General features: G+C 43.9%; 1 protein-coding gene across 3 annotated transcripts in view; it reads right to left on the reverse strand.

Moving 5' to 3' along the window:
- Positions 1-23758, reverse strand: part of TRIM55 (tripartite motif containing 55) — a 38709-nt gene extending 14951 nt beyond the window's left edge. The window contains exons 1-10 of one of the 3 annotated variants that reach the window (XM_054192059.1): positions 23413-23758; positions 22447-22619; positions 14389-14554; positions 12582-12677; positions 8353-8586; positions 7292-7314; positions 7068-7192; positions 4669-4889; positions 2495-2782; positions 72-162 (exon numbers count right to left, since the gene is read on the reverse strand). In XM_054192059.1, the coding sequence (XP_054048034.1) occupies positions 72-162; positions 2495-2782; positions 4669-4889; positions 7068-7192; positions 7292-7314; positions 8353-8586; positions 12582-12677; positions 14389-14554; positions 22447-22619; positions 23413-23601 (1606 nt within the window). In that variant the 5' untranslated portion in view covers positions 23602-23758. The remainder of the gene's footprint in view (positions 1-71; positions 163-2494; positions 2783-4668; positions 4890-7067; positions 7193-7291; positions 7315-8352; positions 8587-12581; positions 12678-14388; positions 14555-22446; positions 22620-23412) is intronic. The other 2 variants (XM_054192061.1, XM_054192060.1) reach the window with 2 other exon arrangements.
- Positions 23759-24663: the final 905 nt, after the last annotated feature.

Consider the following 24663-nt stretch of genomic DNA (forward strand, 5'->3'; position numbering starts at 1 on the left):
AAACCATGTAGGAACATCATCAGAAACACTATTTTAACTGTTAGTTAATGGTAAAACAAAATATTTCCTACCCATGAAAGTACAAATCATGTATTGAATCAGTTTCCAAAGATGATGTAGTATGATAAGAAATGCCAAAATTGATATGCAGAATGCTAACTCCTGTGAGAAAATAAGAAGAGTGCTTCACCAGTGTTGTCACGACATGAACTAGTCATTATCACTACGTTCAGCGAAAAAGCTCTGTTTCCACAGCACTTTTCCATCATATTCTTTTAATTGGAGGAAGGCAGTAAAAACAGTGGTGTGAGGAACAACAGCTGGGGTTTCAAAAAAATAAACAAATATGGCATTTCAGAGTGGGCTGTGTAAAAATCACATGCAGGAAAAAAACAAAGTTCAAGTTCACGAACTTAAAAATGATCACTGACACACGACAGAGGCCATTTTGCTTGTGACATAGACACATTTCAGCTCAGATCCACAAACCTGACCATGGCACCATCTCGCGGCATCACCCTTCCTAGATTGGTCACTCTGCCTTTTCTGTTCTTCATCACACCCTGCACCTTTCTGCTTCCTGAGATTTTCTATCCCTTCCTCTGTCTCCATTCCAGGGGCAACCCCATCCTCAGCTGCTTCTTCCTTCCCTCGTCCTCAGAGCCACGTGCTAATCTTCTCAACGTACGCCTTCTCCCAAAATGTCAGTGTCACTTGTAATCCGGGAAAATATCAGAATCCAGCATCTCCAAATTCACACGCCAACAGGAACTGACATCTTTCCCATGCCCCTGTTTTTATTCCTGGTTACCCAAGGATGAAGAGAACCGGGTACCAGATTGCTGCTTCGCTGTGCCTGAAAACCACTGCCGCTGCTTTTCCCAGACAGTTGGCCACGTCAAACCTTAATTTTGCTCCTTTAATTCCTGCTGGTAAATTAGGAGCCAGGGAAGCAGACCACAGCCAGGCAAGCTCCCAGGGAATTTACCCAATAAGAATTTTACCTGCCTGCAGTGAAGTTTGGCTGCCGAGTCATTAATGGAACTGATACGGAGAAACAACAGCAATTAATTTCATGGTGAATTTACCTGCTTTTGCCAGCTTGGTTGAAATATACTTAAGAAGACAAGATTATAGCTGATTTGGTAATTTTAAAATACTCTTTTGTTTATTTCACTCAAATATTCTCAAATCAAACCCTGAAAAATAACTACTGAAATTTGGGGATCAAATGTTGCTTTTGTTAAGACTGAAGTTAGCGAAGATCCTCCTACCAAATTCAAGTGTCACTGACTAAAGCCTCCAGCTAAAAGATAAATGCCCCTTTTATCATATCTGTATGAACTCCTTCTTCTTCTAACTTTTTGCTTGCCACATGATGGTTTATCATGGTAAGGCTGCTCATGTCTGCTGAATGGTCGACTCTAACTTTAAAGGAAACAGCATGAAATACTTACTACCCACTTGTGCTTTTTCACACACAGACACATAATCTCCTCTCATCACACTCATACAGGTAATGGCTTTGTTAAAACATACGGCTTAAGCCTGTAAATCAGGATGGTTTAATTTAGAGAGTGCTGCTCATGGGCTGGTAGCCAGGCGCTACAGCAGGAGCAGGTATAGCGTGCAAATGCTTCACACGCAGGTCCCTCAGCTCTGTTCCTTGGATATGTGACCCATGTGGAGTTTGTACCCGTATGCAGAAGAAGGAACATCCAAATTCAGGTTATCCCAACTCTAACATTATCACTGTAAGGGAAACATCCTTCTGTACCCAACACATCAGTGTCTGTAATTCCACCATGCCGCTGGTAGCCTAATACAGAACTGAAATATTTTATCTTCATGGTCTTCTTTAATCAAGTCCCAATTATCCTTGGGGGGAACCCTCTTCAACAGATCTGAACCCAGGAAATCACACTGCTTACTGATAGGCAGTCAAACAGACAAGAAAGCTCCGGGTACTTGCATAGCTTTGTGTTCACACGGGGAAGCCGTACGCTGCAGGTGCAGCCACAGAGCTGCAGAAGGTAAAGCCAAGTAAGCCACAGCTGCTCTACCAGTGGTGGTAGGATGGCATGTGGTGTACACAGGCTTTCAACGGGTGACGAGAATGATCCCATGCACAGGATTTGTCTGCTATTAATGCATGCAAATATCTGATTGTGCAGAGGCATCGCCGGCCTCGTCAACAGCTCCTGAGCATGTGCGTGAGCAACTCGGATAACAGGCTCGCACAAGCGAGGTGCACTGGCAGTTAAGCACAAGCAACCATCGGCATGCTACTCTGCAGCTGAAAAGTCAGCCTGTCACACATTGGAACCATCTGTAAATCCAGTGGATTTGCTGAAATGACAATTTACGTTGCTTCCATATGTCTGAAGTTATTCTTTAGCATGCAGAGGAAAATTAAGTCACATTTTCCTTAACAATTGCCGTTCCCGCCTTGCTGCACGTCACAGCACTCTGGGTTGACTTCGGTAGCACTGACCTTGGACGTCGCTGCGGTGGCATTGCTTTCCTTACCACTCCCTGGTGCACTCTCCTCCATCACTTCTGCTGCCGGGGCTTCTGCCTTCTTTGCACTTGTTTCCAGAGAAACAGGAGGCCCTACTTTTCCCAACCCACTCACCGGGGTTGAGCTTGGACTGCTTGATTGTCGTGACTGAGCCTTATACCAGCTAGGGTAAAACAAGGGATCGATGGTTTCTGCTGTGGCCGTCACTTGAGTCTCAGACTCTGGGGTCTGTTGAGAACCACTTGGTGTCACAACCTCATCCTTAATCAGGACAGATAAAGAGAAGAACAAGCAGAGTGTACCACGTTACCTTCCTGCCGTAGCTACGTTGCTCTGCATGCCGTGTTTTTTACATCTCGCTGCAAAGAATAGATTTATCCTAATATATGGCTCAAAAGAATTACAATCAAAATGTGAAGCAAAAGCAACTATCATCTGAATAACATAGATATGGGAAAGAATATATGTTACCCAAAAACCAGAATAGGAGGGAAGGAGGAGGGATTGAAATCCCTGGGGAGGGTATGCTGACTGCAAAAGGAGTGAGCAAGTGGTTTCTTAATTCAGATAAACACCCAATTCAACCCTAAAGATATAAAATCTTCATAAGAGCCTCATGAATCGGTACCAGCCACGAATGACAGGTGTAGGTACCTTTGAAAGGCTTGTTGGGTTTTGGGTTAAGAACAACACATTTGCCAATGAATCTGTTGATATAAGCAGTCAGAATAAGAGGAATACAAAGACACTGGAGATAAACCTTTGCCCACCAGTCTTGCTATCAACGCTATAAGCCAAGCATGGTTGCCCTGCGAGGAAGAAGCACAGCCGACTGAACTGCATCTCTCTGCCTGCATCAAGCCTTCAGGGCTCACCCACGTGGTACCTGCTATCACCACAGCATTTCTGCTTTGCCTTTCTTACACCAGAAGGCAAAAGCTGAAATACAGGTATCCCACACCCTGCAACACCCACATGCCACGTCTGACCATCTCCTAATGGCATGTCACAATTGCTGCAACAGCATGCCGTACCTTTGCCATTTTAGCCTTAGAAGTGAGGGCCTTCATGTGAGTGTGCAGAATTACTTATGTCTAGGCTCTTGTTTGCATGAAAACCTACATCAGTTAGGCGACATAAGTTTAGTTAAGTCAGTGCAAATTCTCAAAAGACAAACTTTGGTTAAATCAATAAAGACTGCTTTAAGAGTATTTTCACACAACAGGTGCAAACTCACATATGTTTTTAAATCAAAGCAAGAATGAATCTATAGTATTTTTTTTCCCTTGGTTTATATGGGGAGCTTGCTACAATCAAAGATTCTTTATGTGCTCTCTTCTTTTCACATGGCCTCCTCAAATATCTTCACAGCAGCCTTTACCCGCTCAGCAACTTCATTGGGTAAATTGCATAAGGGGAGAATTTGCTAAGTTAATTGTATGCAAGGACAGCTAAACTAGCACATGACGTGTATTTTTTTATGTAGGTCTTTTAGAATATGTGGCAATTGTGGTCTCATTCTAATCGCATTCCTTAAGAAAAAGTGCTGGCCTAAATTATTCACACCCTGAATCTGTTTGCGGCTAGGTTGTAAGAGGCAGTTTCCTCTCCTGTTTGGTGTATGATATCCCTGCATCCACCCACACCATAACCTTAGGATGACCAGAGCAGAATGTAGCAAACGCTATTCACAGAAAACAGATTAGAAGCATGATTAAAAATTGGTGGTGGAAAGCTCACTAAACCCAGTGGGAATGCCAAATTCTCTTACTATAAATATTTTAACAACCATTTCATATATAATAGTTAGTCTGAGTTAAATCACAGCAAGCAGAACATCCTTTGTAATGCACTTAATTCCCCAACTGAATCTCTTTTACCTATATCTTATGTATCCCATATATATCTCAATTTATCTAGCAGCGTAAGTTTTTGCCTATCAAGTGATATATGCGCAGGTTGAGAGGACAGGGTACGGTTGTGTGTATGTGCACAAGGGCAATAAACAATTTTGCTCTCCAGTGCACCAACTCCCTTTGCGGTGCTCCTGACGTGCGGTGCCTACAGGCCACAGGGGAGTGATTTCTCTCTCTGCCAGGGCACACTCAGCATAGCTGGCAGGGCAGCAGGGCACAGGGGACACTCACCTGACCAGCCGGGGTGGTGGGCTGTGGCACTGGAGCAGGTTCGGCCGGGGACTCTCCTGCTGCGTTCTGCGGTTCAGGGTCCTGCTGAGGTGGCTGTGATGCTCTCTCAGCCCCTTCCTCCTCCACCTCTTCCTCCTCCTCCTCTCCTGATGACTCAGTGTGGACTTCATCCAAATCTTCACCATCCACCGTCTCGTCCTCTTCCTCTTCTCCCTCCTCCTCTGGTAGGACATGGGTAAAAGGACAGGACTGAGCACCATGTGAAGATGGCTATAGTCTTTATGTAATTAAAAAGCCATTTACAATTGCATGGCAAAGCTACTGATAATCTGCTGCCTGGCAGAGGATGCAGGCTGGGGAGAGGGCATTGGTGAGGAGCCTGCTCCCACCAGCCCAGACTGGGCACTGCCTTGGAGCTGCCAGCAGGCGCTTCGCAGCAGGGAGGACACCAAACACACACCATTGTTGGAATCTTAAGCTGGCCTTTTCCATGGGAAGAAGGACAGAAAGTCCTGCCAATGCAGTTATCCTCATGAGGGATGTGTGGCACGGCCCTGTACTTTTTGGGGAAAGGATACCTGGTCTGGCACAATCTGCCAGGAAAAAAGTCCCTCTTGCAATTTTAGGTATATGTTTGTTTTAAACACCATTGAAGCCATCATCATAAACCTTGACCAGGTCAGTGCTTTGCAGTACCTGACCAGAGGTTTGGGATACCAATTCCTGAAACCGGACTGTCAAACTTGGTCAAACCGCTGCTTTTGCATCATCTGACACATCCTGCTGTCAGCATTCGTGGCTCGGCTTGTTTCTAGAGGAAGCCCTCTAACAATGCATTTTCTTTTGCGTAATCAGACTATTCATCCTCACAAACACCGGATGTTGTTCAGAACCAGCCTAGCACTTCAGAGAAATAAACTTAGATGGGTGCGTTAACCCAAGCTCCAAATTGGCTGCACATTTTGCACAGGTTATGGTTCTCCCTGATTACGTAGAAGGAATGTAGATCTCCAAATTAAGTAATGTCCTCATAGCGGAGAAATATTTCTGCAGACAAATACACTCCTATAAGCAGAATGCCGAATCTCTGCTTCCACGTCCCCTGGCCGCAGAGGGCTTCCTTGATTGTAGAGTAGGAGTTTCAAATGTAGGACTGAACTCCCGGTTGCCAAAGCCCTTACTAATGCCTTGTCCCCAAGAGGCGGGTGTCACGTTCCCCATCACATGGTGGGGAAGTGTGCCTGGAGCACGAGGTCACGATCTTGGCAGATGTACGTGCATGGCAGCGATGTGGCAGCTGTGGCTGATCACAGGGACGAACAGGGGCACAAGGCAGTGACTCTGGATTGTCCCTTCCAGGACAGATCCCTGGAGGTTCGTGGCCCTGCGAGATGGCACCTGCTGCTCTGCTGCTCACTGGTGCCACAGCTGCTGTCCCACTATACGGACCCCTGTGCCAAGTACCGCTTGTCCACGGGTCCCAAACTACAGGCCGCACAGCAGTCACCCACGGTCCCTCGCAGGGAGCAGCCACACACTCTGAAGTCAGTATAAGTTGTAGCAGGGAAGTAAGCGATGGGTAGCATCTGCATAAGACTTAATTGGGCTGATAAAGGTAAATGTAAATGCACTAGCAGAATCCAGTGCTAGCAAGAAAATTAGAGATATCCAGATGACTGTTACTGCTGCTTTTTAATAGGAGAGATCTGCTTATTTGAAACATTTATCTCCATTAACTTCTTGTGGCTTACTCTCTAAGGTAAAGCATAGATGAGCCCAGATTTCTGTCTACTTTGGTAAATAGAATAGAATAGAATTACGATGTCGCATTATTCTATAGATATATTAAGCATGTTTAGTCATGATGTCATGACAAATGACATGACACAAGATGTTTAAATGCATGAAAGATGATGGCAATTTTTGCTTCCCTCTGTAACTCTTTGCTCTTGAATTTCGATTATGTTTGTTACATTTCTCAATTATTATAAAAAAGACTTTAAAAAAGTATCTTTCTTAAGTACTTTTAGTAGTAAATATTCTGTTTCTTTAATGACTTCTTTGAATAGACAGGCCATACAAATATGGCATCTTTTAAAGAAAAAAGGACTTTACAGACTGAGATAAAAGCTTAATTTTGTGGTCCCTTCATACGAGGAGTTAGTAAAGGCCATGGGCTTAGGAAAATGTTGAGGCCACACAAAAGGTAAGATTAATGGTGTCAACAGGTTATGTGATTTTTTGACTGTGATGGATTTTTACTTTTGACTATAAAATGGTCTAGTTATACTTCGGGATGGAGAGAAATATCTGATTCAAGTTTTCCTACTCAGTATCATCACGTAAATTACACAGAGTTGCAATTTAAGAAAGAAATTTGGGTGAAATAAATATCATACCTCTGTCGAAATCAATTTCTCGTATTATCTTTTCTTCTCTACTGAGGTTCACTGTGAATTGGTTCATATTTTCATACCCATCCTCTATTTTTTCCATTTGAAATCCTTTAGATGCTTCAGTAATTCTAAAACAGAGAGATTGGTTATTGGCATTTGGATTTGCAGATAAATCTGTAATTTGTAATTCATTATAAAGATCAAGAGTCTCAAGTTCAAATACTTACTTTTGTAGCAATGTTTTGGCATTCTGTGAAAACAAAAAGGAAATAACTTACTTCTTAAATTGTTCCACTTTTTCAGAGATCTTATGCATTGAGATTTAATTCTTACACTGGCTGCTTCTAAACGCACTAATATGGATCTCATAAATGACAACCATGAGATCTATGAATGAGATCAAATTTGGGTGGTAATTAGTATACAGCTGAGTAAACCTTTTAGTTCATTGAAGACTTCTTAATTAAAATATGAATATGATGGGAAACACATACAACTTCTACAAAAATGAAATGGAAATATTTTTGCTCTTTGTGTGTGTGTGTGTTTGTGGTGAAAAGCAATTGTTCCATTACCATCTTTAGTCAGAGTAACTGTATCTTTGGTTATCCATAAGGGCATACTTCTGGAGCCACAAAATTTTATTTGTCTGGAAAGAATATTGTACTCTTTGAAAGCAATTCTTTGATGAAAATAAGGTGCTTTTTTTTTTCATAGAAAACACCCTTCCAGCCTTTAATATAGAGGAACTGTAAACTTGCAGGACAGAAATTCTATGCCCACCAATTCAGTGGACAAACTGCTAATTGTTTCCTAATCGGCTCTCCTAAGTTTATAGTAAGAAAACAGAAGAAAAAAAAAATGAAGTAAAGGCATAAAAATGTGACTTAGAACATAAATATTTATTCTTGCAAAGTTAATCAATCTGTCAATATGCAAATGAAACATAACTCACAGAAGTTCATATACACATATATTATATGTGGTGGGACAATAAAGATATGTTGGAAAATGTTAAAATTCCTGTTTCTTCTTTGGGGACCAGAAATTCATACACAGAATAGTATATTTTGGTGCAAATAGCAAATACTCACGTTCTTGGTTTGGATACTATTCACAAGAAGACTAGTCATTTGTCTGTGCTGATGCAAGTGTTTAAAAAATGAGTTTGTATAAACATTCACTCAAAGATGACCAAACTCTGAATGTGCCTAAAATTGAGAAATGCTTAAATAGTATTGCGATAAACCCATCATTCTTTTTCTATCTCTATTTATAGACTCTATACCTGCAAAAACACAGCCATTTCTGGTTCTTCCATAAACTGGATTCCCGATTCAACCAGCTTCGACACAGCTTCCAAATGATCCGCGTACTTCTTCATCAGGGAGCGGACGTGTTCCAGTTTCTCCTCTTGGGTTCTAGTGATTATTTGTGTCATCTCATTTTTTCTTTCTTCCAGTACAGAATAGAGATAATCAAATTTTTCACATAGCTGCTCTTTCTGTCGTCTGCAGCATTCCTGTGAATCATTTGGTTTATGTTAAACTTGTTATGTTCTTAAAAGAGTTTCTATTTTTATAGTTACTTGGAAGTATTTTCATCAAAGAAATTCCTCTTTCTGAACAGTGCAAAGGATTCTGAATGACCCCAGAGACTTTTATAATTTTCAAAGTCCAAGCTATTGGAACTATAGTTTTAAAACTGTTCTCGAACTCTGAGTTTCAAGCCACTGAGAGCCCCCAAACAGGTTATTGTATAACTTGTCAGTCTGCTAAAAAGTTGTGCAAGGTATTTATGATGTCTGCAGCGATACATCAAAGTCTGCAGAAAAAGTCACCACCCCCACCCCCCCCCATATTAGCAGCTGTGTTCAATTTCATGAACAGAATGGTTTTTAAAGGAGCAATCATCTCAAATCAGCTCTGGAGAACTTTCTTCTTCTACCAGAGAACCTGGAACTGTCCTGGCTGGGCTTGATTTTCACATACGCCTTCTTAGACTCTATTTTGACAATAGGTGTCCTTTATATTCCATTTACTGTGCACTGAATGAGGTAGGGGTACCACAAAGAAAATGGTGTGTGACAAAAGCACAAAGACAAGAAGCAGGAATCAGTTGCAACCCTACCTTCAGGCACTGATTTTCACATTATTTTTTGCAACGCTTTTGTTGTCCTTCCAACCAGGCAACATAGCATATTTCACTGAGTAAGGAGGCTGGGTTTGATGACTGCTTTATTGAGCGCTCTCTAACAAGAACACACTGCACTTGCAAGGGAGGATTTATGGGGAGGAAATCAGAGACAGGTTATCTATAATGTCTGAGGTCTACCAAACAGAAGTACTTGAGTCATCTGTGTGCCCTGGGGCACCTGTGTAACCTTATTGTGATTGTATCTGGTTGTGGATGGTGGTGATTATTTAAATCTCTTTCCTAGGAACTGAGGCTGAATCAATGCCTCGTCTTCCTCCCTTGAGGCATAAGGCAGAGATCCTGGCAGCACAGGATTATTAACAGTCCCACAGTACTTTGGGAAGTGATAAGACTGATTATTGATAGCACTTGGCCAGAGAGAATCCCACTTTTTTCTTGACTTTCAGCCATAACTCTTTCCTACGAATGGTGACAGTCTGCTCTGTATCATTCAAAGGAGAAAGCCATTTGAAGATGGACGTGTGGCCAAAAGTCACTGTCTAGGTTCAGGGGTGGGAAGTGAATACAGTTCTTGTTGCATTGTCCCAGGTATCCACCTCTGCTTCCCAATGAGGAAGACTAGGCTAAACAGGCGCTCCTAATTTAAAACTCCTTGTGGAGGGGCAGGCTATTCCTGCCCTTCTGGAGGTCCTTGCCACTTCCCAGAAATTCCTAAATTAGTGAATTATAGGGTGGGGATAAGAAAGCTTTCAAACCAAGTGAGCAATGGTTCCTGGGTGCCATTCTGTCGTTCAGACCTCAACTAATCTTCCTCTTCTCTTTCACTCCTCTCCTAGCTTTCTCCCAGTGTTTCCAGCCATTCTACTTGCTCCAGTCTCCTCTTTGGTTCAGTCCACAATGAACTCCTCTGAAATGTCACTCAGATCACTTGTTAAACAACCTTAATTTCAAGACAGGTGTGCGCTGCCTTGGCCATTTGACACAGGACAAGCGTTAGGGGAAGAAGAGCAAGAAAGTGACAGCAGGGTGCCCTGAGACGTCCTTCCCTATCTCTAAACTCAAATATATACTATTTTCTGCCAGCAGATATTACAGAGTTGTGAACCTCAAGAGAGTGCAAAACAGGTTCTTAACTGCAAATGCTGAAATATTTCCGAAATATTCTCTTTCTTTATAAAATGGTCCTATACGAAGTCTCTGCCTGATGGAATTACGCTCATCAGGTTCTGAGTAATGAAAAAGGTTAACAAATACATGACTTTCCATTCTAAAACGTTCTCAGCCTTTTTGTTTTTAATGCGTGGTTACAGGGGAAAAAAAAAGGAGTCCCTGCCACTGAACATGAGTTGCACTGCTTGTTCTGAAGTAGCTGTATTGACTGGCCTGCCCTATTAGCATTTGAAAGAAACACTGTAATTTTTGCTTCATTATTTGACTTCTATCGTTTACAGGGCTAAACACTACTTAATTATTTGTTATTGTTTTCCAGTATTTAGTATTTTATATTCCCTTTTTTTTGTTTTCAGTATAATATGTGAATTCGGTCTACCTTTCAATCAGTCAAAGTCTATACAAGTATTAATCAGGTTTTTCTCTTTGTTTTTCTCTTTTTTAGGCTTGGAGAGGAGCAATAGCTAAAGATAGAACTGTAGACTATTTCTTGCTCCAGCTAAAAGGAAAATGATCATGTATTTTCTGCTAGAGCAGATATTTATTGCTCTCCGCAAAGTGTTAAGTAGAGAGAAGAGACAATCCTGGATTATAAGCATTATTTCCATGTGCTCCATAAATTTCCATTTAAGCTCCAGCTCCAGCTGTAGCTTTTCATCTTCAAGGACAAACTGATGTCAATTCAGACAAAGCTCTTGTATGGCAGGAAATGTGATTTGCTTGAAATGTAACATGGAAGTGCCAAGGTAAGATCTAAGATCTATTTTCTGCAATCTTTGACTTTAAAGGTGAAAAGCCTGTTAAAACATCTGAAGGTAAAATGGCTGCACTTTCTTTGGGCTTCGAGTTTAAAGGTTAGACTTTAAACTGAGTGGATGACTCTGAGGAAGCTAGTTTCAGAAACTGTTGTATTTATGAAGGTATTTTTAGCACAGTGTTTTCTCCATACTTCAGACTAGATGTTTGAAGTTTTGTTTCTGGTTCAGCTAGTTCAACTTAAATGAGTATAATCTTTTCCTTTTGTATCATTCAAATTTCTGCAGTTAACCTACTTGAAAAGCTTGTTTCTGTCTGCAAAGTCCTGATAGCAGCCAATTTCATCCTGATAGCAGGATGTGAAGGCTTCCTGACTACAAAGTTCTGATTGCTGCTAATGCGCTCCGTCATTTACTTGGGCTTATGGTTTTACGTTCTTTGAACCAAACCTGGACATTCTCCGTTCTTCTTTGCTCTGAGGAAATAGGAGCCTTGGGCAATCGTGTACATAGACAGTGGTATCAATTTTTCATACCAATTAGAATCTATACGTCTTGGATTAACTTCTTTTTCTCCGCAGTTTCTCTTTTCTGCTCCAGCTCTGAAGGGTCAATATAATTCTAATTGGGCTGAGAGGGATGCAACTCCTTCACTAGATGCTTCATCAAACTCTGATCATAAAATCAATTCATATGAGCTCCTTTCAGCCTATTGCTCTGTGATGCTCAAATTGGTCAGAGCTGATATTTATATTTGCTTTGCCAGTGCAAGCTTCTCGGAGGAAATGAACACCACTTCTGCTATTGAACAACAGAAAACTAATTCCAGCTCTGTCAGAGCAAGACCTTTACCAGAAAATCCAGACTTACAGTAAGAACCCAAACTCTTCCCTCCCATGAGCAACAAAACAAGGCGCCTTAAAGGACAACATAAGTATATTAAATAACTGCTTCTGCATAGCAGGCAAAGTAAGCAAAGACAGAGCTCACTGACATACCTGGGAACTGTGCTGCGGCTACACTGTGGCTGGGACTAAGGCTCTGCTCACGGGACCAGTCAGGCCTTAAACTAATCTTTTACAGCTTTAGCAGCTGATCTTAAGATATCAAATGAACTGGGAGCTGATGGCATTTTGTTGGATCTGCTTTTAACTTCAGTGATATCCTATGCCACCGAGAACGCTGACAAGACATGCTGATGTGGATTATCCTTACTCTTTGTCCTCAGCCACGTGGCCAATGTCAGAGGCAGGGCACCAAGCACAACGTATCTTTAGTTGAGGCAGTACAGCTGACACTGTACAAAGCCACAGGTCATGGTTTAGCAAAATGATGTGGGAATGCATGTGGGTAAAGTGAGGTCTATTAAAGAATGATCAGTTTAAAAGATGCGACTTCACACTGAAATATCCGCGTTTAAAGGGTTGGTACCTACCTCAACCGTCTTGCAGGTCTCCTCCAGCTGTGTGACTATCCCTTGCACTCTGTCATTGCTCCCCACCAGGACTGCAATGCCATCACTCAGCTCGGACTAGGCAGTAAGAGGAGAGCAAGCGGTAGGGGGTTAGACACCATCACACTTCAGGGTGTCACATCTAACTGTGGGGAGCAGGGGACGAAGGAGCCGTACCAGGGTATTAGCTCTTCTTTCCACCAGAACTGAGGAAAACTGGAGGTTTGCCTGCCCATAAGTTACCCACTAGTACTTTGACATTAGTTTCCTTTCCCAAAACACTGCAAAAACATTGATATTTTGAAACTTTTCATGGAGGAGAAGATGCGATTTGGAAAGGAGGAAGCACTTTGTTCTAGGAGGCCCTTCTAGATGCTTTTGTCCGAAGTGCTGTGTGTTAACAGGCCCAAAATATTCCCTTTGGGTTTCCTGAGAGAAAAGTCTTTGTCTCTTGAAGGATTTTTTCGGCGTGGGGGGGGATGCCTGGGTCTAGCCACACCACTGTGGTATTTCCTTGATGACTGGTAGCTCTTGACTCTGGAGAGAAGAGGTGGCCCATTGACCTGGAGGGATCAGGGTATTAGAAAGCCCCCGATGTAAGGGCAGTGGGGCTGGGGCAGTGGTGAGAGGGGAAGGGAGAAAAGGATGAGGAGAAGGTGAAGGCTGAGCCACTGGCACGAGGGAAATGAGTGGGAGAAGGGAATGGCCTGAGTGTGGGGAGGGGGATGACTGTGGGGTGTCTTTAGAAGAGGAGAGACAGAGAAGCTAGCCCCTAGGGAACTTGGTGAGGGTGCTGGGGAGGGCGAGGGGCCCTAGGCACACAGAGGTAGTAACAGAGGCAGCCGTGTCCATGGCCTCCACAGCTTTGTAAAGGATCCTTTGAAGCACGCATCCAGCAGCCTCCAGGTTACGCCTCCAGTCTTGGGCATCACAGCCCCTTTCTGCAGGCACGCTGGGAAAGAAACTACTGCTTGCAAATCTCCACACAAAAGGGAGTGATCAGGGACATGGATTCAGTCCAAGAAATTTCTCCCCCTTCTCCCTTCCTTTTTGATTGAAAAGCAGGTTTGTAGCTACTTTCCTGAAGTGGCTTCTCATTTGTAGTTTCCACACACAAGCATCTGTGTGACAAAGTTGGAGGCTGGGATTGCAAACTTGGCCTGTCTGATTGCTTGCCCCACTGGGGCCCTCCAGAAAAATGAGCTGTTTATCTCAGGAGGATAACCCAGTGAGTCAGGTTTTAAATTAATACTGTATTAAAAATAAACAAGTCTTGTACTGGTGACAGCAAGGGCAGAGGATGTTAGGTACATCCTGTGCTGCCAACTATTGAATATTCCTGCATTCACTTGCAGAAGGAGGTTTTTCACTTAACTTTTCTTAAAAATTGGATGTGTAAAGGCAAAAGTGCCTGATAGATAACTATTTGATTTGTAATGGTCTGCTCTCTTTCCAGTTCATGTGTCAGAAATCCCACTTGTTTTTCTGATCTAAAAGCATTGACAAAAAGAGATTTGGAACCTCAGAAGAGGTATCCTCAGCTTCATATCAACTCACTGTCTAAAATGTTTCTAACTATACTAACAAAAATTGGGACACTCTCGCAAATTTATTTTTCTGTGTTTCTAAGCAGTTCCTACAGATTTGTGTGAGCCTTTCACTCACACACAGGAATGGCAAAGGCACCCCTAGGCCCCTTTGGAAAGTCCCAGGAAGCCCACGGGAATAATTCCCTGTCAATTGTCCTGTAAGTTGCTGGGAGGACTATGTGATGCAAAAAGATATTTACCTTCTGTCGCTGGTAAACGTTTGTGAGAGGAGCAACTTGACAGTCTTTGTGGGCACCAAAGACTTTGCACAAGGAGCAGGTGGGCATTTCACAGTTCAAACAATAGATATTAATTCTCTCATCTTCGTGCTCTTCGCACATGGGCTGGTCGCACTTCCTTTCGGGTCTGTGAAAGAAAACAAGTTTAAAGCAAGCTTGGTGGTCATGAGTTTCTGATGACAACACTTAGGGTATCGGCACGAAATAGGGCACATTTGTACAGCAGTGTCTGAGGCTGACCTGAATATGCAGCTGTAGACTTAAACCTGCCACACAGGATGACTAAATAGATGGTGGTACAGCTTAATGTCCTGACACAACAGGATGTGATGGCAATATAGGAACATGACTTCACGTGGGGATTCCAGCTGGGAGTGTGACTGAACCTTCGCTCATATTTAAAAATGTAAATAACCTCACTAAGACTGATCTCAGACTACTCATGTACTTTAATCAGCAAGTTATCCAATATCTGTCTGAAATATGAAACATATGTGATTCCTTTAGAGTTCATCATGCAAAATGTTGGTCACTTGGCCTTAACGCAGGAAAGCTCTTATTCAGGGGGCTAATTTGAAGTGAGAGTTGTAGGTATTGGTGGACCTTTGTGCTCTTAACTTTATATTTCTGCTGATGAGCTTTGTGAGACCCAGGTCAGGACTGTCAACATCAAACAGAACTGTGTCCGTATGGCCTTTACACTAGGCCAGGAACCAAAATAAGGTCTCACACAAATTAATTTTAGCTTGGTGGCAGGTGTCTAGCTTGTACAGTGTTGAACCTTTTAACAGTAGCTACTCAATTGCACCAGCCACCAAGGGCACGGGTTACACAAGAAGTGCTCCTCTCCTGTGCCAAGCCAGGAGCTGTCACCAGACTATAGCTCAGTCCTGATATTCTCTTCACTACAATGATTTAGCCATATACACACAAGTCAACCCCTGCTATTTTAGTTGCAGCTTCCTCTAAGTGAGCCACTTAACTGATATTCCCAGTGCAAGTGAAAGCTCTGGTCCAGTCGGCGTGGGCAGGCTGATGTTTTTCTGAGCCCATGCTTCAGGCTTAGCACCCTGAGCAGGTCTGCGGCAAGCACCTGAGTGTGTGAGGATGTGGTACCAGAGCACAGAGTTAGTAGGTTGATGGAGAAAGCGTACCAGGGGGTTCAAGCCTCCAAAGGTTGCCACTCCTACTGTGGCAACGTTAAATCTTTCCAATATAAGCCACTATCCCTTTCTGCTACCATTTTGAAGGAGTACTATGGCTATGACCAGTAGCAAGTGGAGCAATGGCATCATAGAAATACATCTTTTCATCATTAGAAAATACTTTCCAAAACTATAGAATTTAATGGAATTAAATGGCAATGATTTTTTACAAGCCATTCTACAGAGCTCTGTAGCAAGGAAGCAACCAGTCATTCTATTACAAGCATAAAAAATTATGGAAAGATCACTATTTTAGATTACATTACAATAGAGTTTTTCCATACAGTTTGGTAGAGTGGACATGGCACTTATTTTTTGAATGACAAAGTGCAGGTTTTCTCTTCCGAAGAGAATGGAATGCGATCCATTCCATGCATTTAAAAAAAGATCAAGCACCAAAGAAAATGTCTCATGCATTCATATTTTTTAATTTCAGGAGGGCACTGGAATTTAAAGGGTTCATAAGGAAAAATCTGTAATCTGCAATATAACACAATATAACAGAATAAAACAAGGCTGAAGGAAGCCTGTATTATTTGCGTCCAATTTCCAGCATACCTTCACATAAGGCACTCAGTGTGTCAAATCCAGAATCATTTCAATGCTGGTCAAAAGAGGTGTGTCTCCACTATAAGGAATGCTTTACATTGTTTTCAGATGACTGCAAAGAACCCCTAATATATTCATGCACCAGTGGGAGGGCCTGCATGCAAAAGCAATAGCAGACAATGAATTTCAAAGTGATTAATTAAGCCTGAAATAGATGTTCTTCCTGCAAATATTTACAAGACCAGAACCAGAAACTACTAGAATGTTATCTGACACTGGAATGGTGCCACCAGCATGAAAGACACATCGCACGGTGCAAAAAGGTGACGGTGTCAAGCAAGTTCAGCAAGAAGTAGTGGAGCTTCAAAGGTGCCGCAAAAGGCTGAAAGAAACCTGGCAGAACTCCCTGAACTAGTGGGGCCCTCAAAACAGTGACAGAAGACTAGAAATAAACAGATCTACTCCCTAGGCTTTGCAAAAGGAGAGAGTTTGAGCAGAACATTCCTTGACTTCAGAGATCCTCTAGGTCTATGTAGCTGTAGCAAAGGCCAAAACACAACCCCTAAGTTTAAAATGGTGGCTGCTCCTGAAACGGATGATTAAAGAGTAGTCAGTAGGAACATGACAGCATGGCTTAGGTAGAAGAAAAGATTTATCATAAGTGTGCTTGTGAGCAAAGAAATGGCAGGCAGCTTATATGGCCTAAATCTTTATGCTCTTGTTCTCTGACTCTGCTCTTTGAGATGCTAAGCCTGTGTTTGACTGCTACAAGCTTATTCTTTTCCATTAAAATTGGGTTTGGACTTTAATGTGAGGAGTGTTGTGCATTTTTTATGGAAAGGAGGATTCTCAGCACTGGTGAGGCCATACCTGGAGTACTGTGTCCAGTTCTGGGTTCCCTAGTAGATGAGAGATATAGACATACCAGAGAGAGTCCAGCAAAGGGCCCTGAAGATGATTAAGGGACTGTAGCATCTCTCCTGTGAGGAAAGGCTGAGAGAGCTGGGACTTTCAGCCTGGATAAGAGAAGGTTCAGGAGGATCTTAACAATGACCTTGATCTTATCAATACCTTCAGGTATCTAAATACCCGAAAGGAGGGTGTAATGACAATGGACCCAGGCTCTTTGCAGTGGCACCCAGTGATAGGACCAAGAGGCACTAGACACAAACTGAAACACAGGAGTTTCTCTCTCAACATCAGGAAACACTTTTTCACTGTGAGGGTGACTGAGCACTGGCACAAGTTGCCCAGAGAGGTTGTAGAGTCTCCTTCCTTGGAGGTACTCAAAAGCCATCTGGACATGGTCCTGAGCAGCCGGCTCTAGGTGGCCCTGCTTTAGCAGTGGGTTAGACAGATGCCCTCCAGAGGCCCCATCCAACCTCAGCCATTTTGTGATTCTGTGATTTGGTGAAGAAATGCAAAGTTGGCAGGAAAATAAAGCAACGCAGTTTAATTATGGACATAGTAAGACCTTAGCCAAACTGCTGTTCAATTAGAAGACATGTTTTCCTTAGGATTTCTACAAATCCAGAAAGGTCTCTACTGAAATCCTGAATCCCACTTTGATATTGTTCTTACTGAGGACCCGAAGATAGCTGTAGCCATTCCTGTACCATTACATCACCTAGTGCCTGCACCTGGTTCCAGCCTGGATGGAGAGAATCTACATGACTGTATGAGGCACAGTGAGGTCATTAGTGAATGTATTAAACTGTATTGGCCCCAGTATCAATTTCGGGCATACACCACTAATGACTGGTCTCCACACTCCACCTGACTTCATGGTGCTCACCATAATCCTTTGAGTCTGGCAGTTCAGCCAGTTTTCAGTCCACCTCACTGTCCACTGGCCGATCTATACCTTAGTTTATCAGTTTGTCAATAAAGATGTTACAGGAGACAGTGTCAAAAGTTGAGATAAACAACATCCCCTGCTCTCCTCACGTTCACTTAGTCATCTCACTATAAAAGGCTATCAGGTTGGTCAGCCATGATTTCCCCTTCTTAAATCCCTACTGACTATTTCTAATCACCTTCTTGCCTTTTATATGTTTGAAAACAGTTTCCAGGAGAGTTTACTCCAGCAGCTTTCCAGGAACCGGTGTGAGGATAACCAGACTGTAGTTCCCCGGATTCTCCTTCTCACACTTCTTGAAGATTGGAATAACATTTGATTTATTCCAGTCCAACCCTCAGGAACCTATCCCAATTACCATGACATTTCAAAGATTGTTGAAAGTGGCCTTGCAACGACATCAGCCAGCTCCCTCACCACTCATGGGTGCGTCACATCAGGGTATCCATTTTTTTTTAAATATTCTGTAACCAGATCCCTCTCCACTTAGGGTAGGTCTTCCTTGCTCTAGACTTTGCTACTGGTCTCAGGGGCCTGGGATTCCTGAAGGCCTATCTTACCAGTAAAGACCAAGGTGAAGAAGGTATTGAGTACATTGGCCTTTTCCATGTCTTTTGTCACAGGAGCCCCTGCCCCATTTAGCAGTGGACTCACACCTTCCCTAATCTTCCTTTTGCTGATGATGTACCTGTAGAAGCTCTTCTTGTTAGCCTTCACGTCCCTTGCCAGATTCAGTTCCAGGTGGGGTTTGGCTTTCCTGACTCCATCTGTATATGCTTGGACAGTGTCTTAAAATATTCCTGAGTCACTAGTCCATCTTTTTTTATCTTCTTTTTAAATGTTTTATTTTTATCAGGAACTTCTTTTTAATCAATGCAGGTATCTTGCCAGCATTGCTTGAGTTCCTGTATATGGGGATGGACCTTTCTTGAGCTTGGAGGAGACAGTCCTTGGAAATCAACCACAATGATGGACTCTCCCAAAAGCAGTGAAAAGCCCATCAATACTCAGGGCAGAAATGAGGCTTGAAAAATGAGAAGACAAAAAAAGTTCATATGGACATAGGGATTCCTGCAGCTCTGTTACACTATTACTATCATGAATGCCTGGCCCAAGAAAACCACTGGCACAGGTGAGCTTGGGGCCTTGTCTCTGGGGATTTGGAGAAGATCCAGGTGATCGCTCTCCTCGTGGCACAGTCTGTGGGTCTTCTGCAGCTCCCTTGCTTGGCAACCTGTGGGCAGGGAGCCCATCTCCCTGGCCCAGCCTATCTGAGATCCCCAGGCATCCCTGCAACCTGTCCTGAGAGCCATGTCCTCCCTTGGGAGCTCTGGCTGAGGTCTCTGAGGTGTCAGGGATAGCTGCTCCTGGTGGTGCTGGCTACCCCATCCTGCAGCACGTCACCACCATTGCAGAGCCCACGCACGCTGCTTTCAGCCCAGTGCCTGGTCCCTCCTGTGCACACTGCTGCACGCACTGCTCCATCTGTGCTCGGGGCTGCAGGGCCAGCCTGTACCTGGGGCTCTCCCTGCTAGATGCAAGGCAGAAAAAGCGCTTCACCCTCTCTGATCAGGATTCAGCTGGAAACAAAGTCCAAAGCACTTTTTGATCAGGAATAGCCAGCCAAGCTTGTTAGAGGCTGCCAGAGCTTGCGACAAGTCACAGCCTCCTGTTGCTACTCTTTCCTGGTGGCAGCAGGCACCCTGATATTCCTCAGATGGTTCAGGTAATCAGTGGCCTACAGACTTTCAAACACTGGTTTAATTTTTCAGCCAACTCTGTTTCCACTGGGTTCGGTCCTTTGCCCTCCTTTAAAGTTTTGTAGGAGCCACATCCTGTTTGAAGGTTTCTTTCCTTGCATTACTACTAGATTCTAAATTGGGCAATGGGCTACGCTGCCATCAGCTGGAATTTGATGAGCAATGGGATAAAAGACCAGATGATGTGATTTTTTTCTAATAAGAGGGGCTGTGTGTGAAGGCTTGGGCAGACCCTCTCAACCCCACAGCCCAGATCCTGTCCCAGCTTTTATTTAAAAAAAAAACCAATTCCTTAATTCAAATAGAAACTCAAATTTAAAAAAAATATTTTTGAAATAAATTATTTTCACCTAAGCAGAAGACAAAGCTTGTTCCTGAGCTGAATTCCCCTCACTCTCTCCTAGGTTCATGTGAAATGCAGCTAGGAGCTGGCATCATTCTGGCACATGCAGTTATGGTGAATTATACCCACAGGAGGATTTGGGGGCAATGAGGGCTCTGACTGGAAGTCATGGGTGCTGCCAGTTTGAAGGGATGTCTTGGGAAGAAACAAGGAGGCAAAGGTCACGTCTCACCCCTCCTCTTATGTACCTCTGCCAGACCCCAGCCATCCCTTCGGAAGAGACTGGTACAAAAGGAAGAAGCGGAGAGGACTTGATTTCCCTTGACTTGTTGGGTTTGGTGGGACTGCAGAGAGTAAAGCCATGGCAGATCTTGCCTACGCTCTCATGGGAGCCTGAGGAATGTTAGGCAGAGGGAGATAAGCAGCTGAGGCATACAAAATACCAAATAGTTTAGATAATGCTGCTATGCATTGTCGCTGCTACGTAACCCTGATTATAACTTTCATCCTAAGGTCATATGTGAAGGTTAAATAAGCACCTTAGCAGACCAAATAAATGAACCTTTTTGGATAAGTATCTAAACTAATATATGCTCATATTTATTTTTTTTTTCTATTCTCACCTTTTATTCATCATGTTGTGTTTTACTTTTGTGGAATTAAAAAAATATCTACTAAATCTCTTGCATTTTTGTTTAACTGAATTTTGTTCCAATTGCCCATGAACTACATAGGAAAAGAAGGTGCATTTCTTTATTTTTTAAGTTAAATACAACTGCGAGCTGAAAAAAAAACAACAACCCAAAACCAATAAAGACATGAGGTACACACGTCCAGCTTATTTGGTCAAAAGCAAAGTCCACCACCACAGCTTTGCTGATTCATTTCCTCTGAGATTTTCCTGACTAAAATAATATTTGGGTATCAATGACACACACAAGGGTAGCTGACCTTCTCTTGGCACTGAGTGTGAAGGGCAGCAGAAAGGACAATTTTAAGCCAACTTTGTGCTCTCTGAAGCTTTGGAGTTCCAACCTATGCCCAGTCCCCGATGGGATTCAAACAGCTGAGAACAGCCAAAGCCACCATCGGGCTCTGAAACTTCCTCTCTGCTGGTGACTGTCCTCCTCTACCGGAGGAGGGTAGAAGTGCCCTAAGTCACCAGAGGCTCCAGGCTCCAACAGTTGTGTCCACCTGCTCCAGTGATATCACTTCATTGTGCCTGTGAAACCCAGCCCTTTTCTGGGGTGGGATGGGAAGACTGTCAGAGAACATGGCCAGAATTACACCTTCCTTCAGGTGTACAAAACACCTTGCCACACGAAACTGGCCCTATGTATGCACGCTGGTGGCAACAGGTGGCTTCCCTGGGTGAGAGCTGCTTGCTTGGCATCCAGGGACCAGGCTTAGCCCCTACTAAGTTCCCCAAGGTGGTACCATCTGCCCGACCCATCTCAGGGCAAAAGAGATGAGAGCGCAACATTTTTCTATTGCTGGATCTGTTACATATACAATGCAGGCAATTAACATTCAGGAGTAATCTTACTTTTTTAGAATTAACCCATTCCTCTGCCCTGGGGGTCCTGATTCTTGTGCACAACCACACAGTGCTGATATGTATTACTTCTGGCTATTCCTTCTCTTTATGGAGTCCTAAATATGGCTTGATTTCATGAGTTCACATCCCAAGCTGACAGGAATGGAATGGAGGTTTTTTTAATTGAGTTTTGATTTGACATTATAATGCAGGGTATCTTCTGAGGAAATTCACTTTTCTTCTTGTTTGCGCTGTCTTTCCCTCAGGATTTTCTAACAAGATTTGAAATTTCTTTCCCTTTTTTAGCATGAGAATACACAGGTTAAAGACAAATAAGAGTCATCTGAGCTGCTTTTAAAATAAACAATGCAAACCTAGCTACTTTTCCCTTATTCGTGTGAGTAACTGTGCTGACCTCAAGGACTGTGCTTGCGTGGGTAAGTGTTCATATTAATAAGCATGGCACAATCCTCTGCTGTAAGTGGAAGCAGGGAAATTCAGCATCTATTTGGACGTGGTTTTCTTCACTCACTGAGAGCTGGCTTCATTGCACAGCAAACAGCAGGCACACATGGCAGCACGATCCCTTTCCTCACTTGTGGAGAAAAAACTTGTGGAGAGTCAAAACTTGTCCTCACTTGTGGAGAGAAAACAACTAAATCAACCTCACATGTGCCAAAGCAGAAAGACCAAAAGCCACCAGTCTCCTAAGCCATGTCTGCTTTTTGTGGCAAACCTCCCCTGAAGGGCACACGCTCACTCGTTACCTTGTGGACTCCTGCTTGTAGATGTCGATGATGTTCTCCACCAGCAGATTCCTCTGCAGCCCGTAGACGCCGTGCCGGTCGAGGACCACTTCGTGCCTGCAGGAGGGACAGCGAAAGCGGCCCCCCGATGCCACGGTTGTGCCTCCCCTGGTCGGCAGGTAGGGGTTGGAGGCCTGCTCTTGCCAAGCAGCACAAGGAGAGGTGAGTAAGGCCATGAAAAAACATGAAAAACTCTTTCAAAAAGCACCTCTGCCAGGTGAGGGGCTGTTTCCTCAGGTCACACAGGTGGCCATGCCTCCCCAGCCAACAGGTGAAACTTTAATCTATCTAATTTAGGGCGACCAAGATGATTAGGGGATTGGAACACCTCTCTTATGAAGAAAGGCTGAGGGATTTGGGTCTCTTCAGTCTGGAAAAAAGATGACTGAGGGACCTTATCAACACTTCTAAATACTTAAAGGGTGGCTGTCAGGAGGATGGGTCCAGGCTCTTTTCAGTGGTGCCCGGGGACAGGACAAGAGGTAACGGGCACAAACTTGAGCATAGGAAGTTCCACCTAAACATGAGGAGGAACTTCTTTACTTTGAGGGTGGCAGAGCACTGGAACAGGCTGCCCAGAGAGGTGGTGGAGTCTCCAACTCTGGAGACATTCAAACCCCGCCTGGACGTGTTCCTGTGTAACCTGCTGTAGGTGACCCTGCTCTGGCAGGGGGTTGGACTAGATGATCTCCAGAGGTCCCTTCCAACCCCTACCATTCTGTGATTCTGTGTAATCTGCTGTGAGCTCAGCCCTGGCCCCTGGGGACACTCAACTTCTGCTTTAAATCACACACGCCCCCCCAACCCCTGCCCCCGGCCTTTGACTGTTAACAGCAATCAACCAAAATATGTGGAAAAATCAGCTTTTCCATCCATTTCAGCCAGTGCCGCTGGGGAAGCAGGAGCTTTCTGCGGGGAGAAACCTACCTGGAAAATATCGCTGGCGCATTTCCGACAGAGGTTGTGCTGGCAGGGGAGGATGACCACGGGCTTGGTGAACATCTCCAGGCAGATGGGGCAAATCAGCTGTTTCTCCAGGTTATCCATGGTTTGCTGCTCTTTGGAGAAGGACTTGTAGCTCAGGGAGGTGCTCATCCCTAGCTTTTCCAGGGGCATACGCTCAGGATCAGGGCCTCGCGGAGGGGGTTTCCGGGTTAATTTCCCTTGAAATAAGTCCAAGGCTGTGCGGCGATCAGGGGCTCTCTGGGTTGCTCTGGCCGGAGGACATTGTTTAAACGAGGGGCCGAAGAGAGCCGGGGCTGTTTTTAGCAGCGCAGCGTCACGAGATGCCATCCTGCCGTGCCCATATAAGCGCGTTGAGAGGAGGACAGGCTGGGACAGGTGACGGCTGGACGGGGCGACGGGGGCGGGGGGGCAGCCGGCGGGGCCCTGGCTCTCCTCACTCGCACATGGCGGCCTTCACCCCTCAGGAAGGAGGAGGAGGAGGGCGAACGATAAGCAAACGCCACCCACTCTCCCCCTTATCTCTGCACGGCGATGGAGGGCTCAGGGCTGCCCCAACCTGCTCAGCCACAAGCTGCCGCCTAATAAATACTCTGTTTTGAGCAAGCAGCCATGGCCCTGAGATGCAGGATGTAATTTTGTGTAACTTTGTGTTTCGGCAGGCTCCAGGATCTCACCTTTCCAAGGTGCGAGGCACACGCGGTTGCTGGAGAAGACAATAGGAGCGATGGGCTCCTGCGCCGCAGCTCAGACACTTCAGGGTATAAACATGTCACCACCTTGAAAACTAGTTAAAAAAAATTGCCTGCCTATAACTGTGCTTAGGTTTCTTCCGGTATGATTTTTTTTTTTTTTTAAGAGCTGTAACTTAAGAATCTAACACGACTATTCAGGCCATTAACTCCACAGTGGCTTAAATTTGCACCAAAAACATGATTTGAATTTCCTGATGAGAAAGAGACAGAAGAAATACAGTATGAAAAGCTTTCATTTGTACTGCTAGAGAATAGGTGCTAATTTTATGTGCTCTCTCAAAGCTTAGTTTATTTCAAATATATTTTAGTTTTGGGCACTGCTGTGTTTATATCTGTTTATTAGACACTGATATCCCTCTCAGCTTGGCACTTGTTCCAGAGTTATTTTTAAAATGACAATTTCCCAGATAATTTGTGGCATGTGATGCCTGATCTTAAGGGAAAGCCATCTGTGCTTCTA

This window comes from Rissa tridactyla, chromosome 2 (genome assembly GCF_028500815.1).
Source record: "Rissa tridactyla isolate bRisTri1 chromosome 2, bRisTri1.patW.cur.20221130, whole genome shotgun sequence".
NCBI classification, from domain to species: Eukaryota; Metazoa; Chordata; class Aves; order Charadriiformes; family Laridae; genus Rissa; species Rissa tridactyla.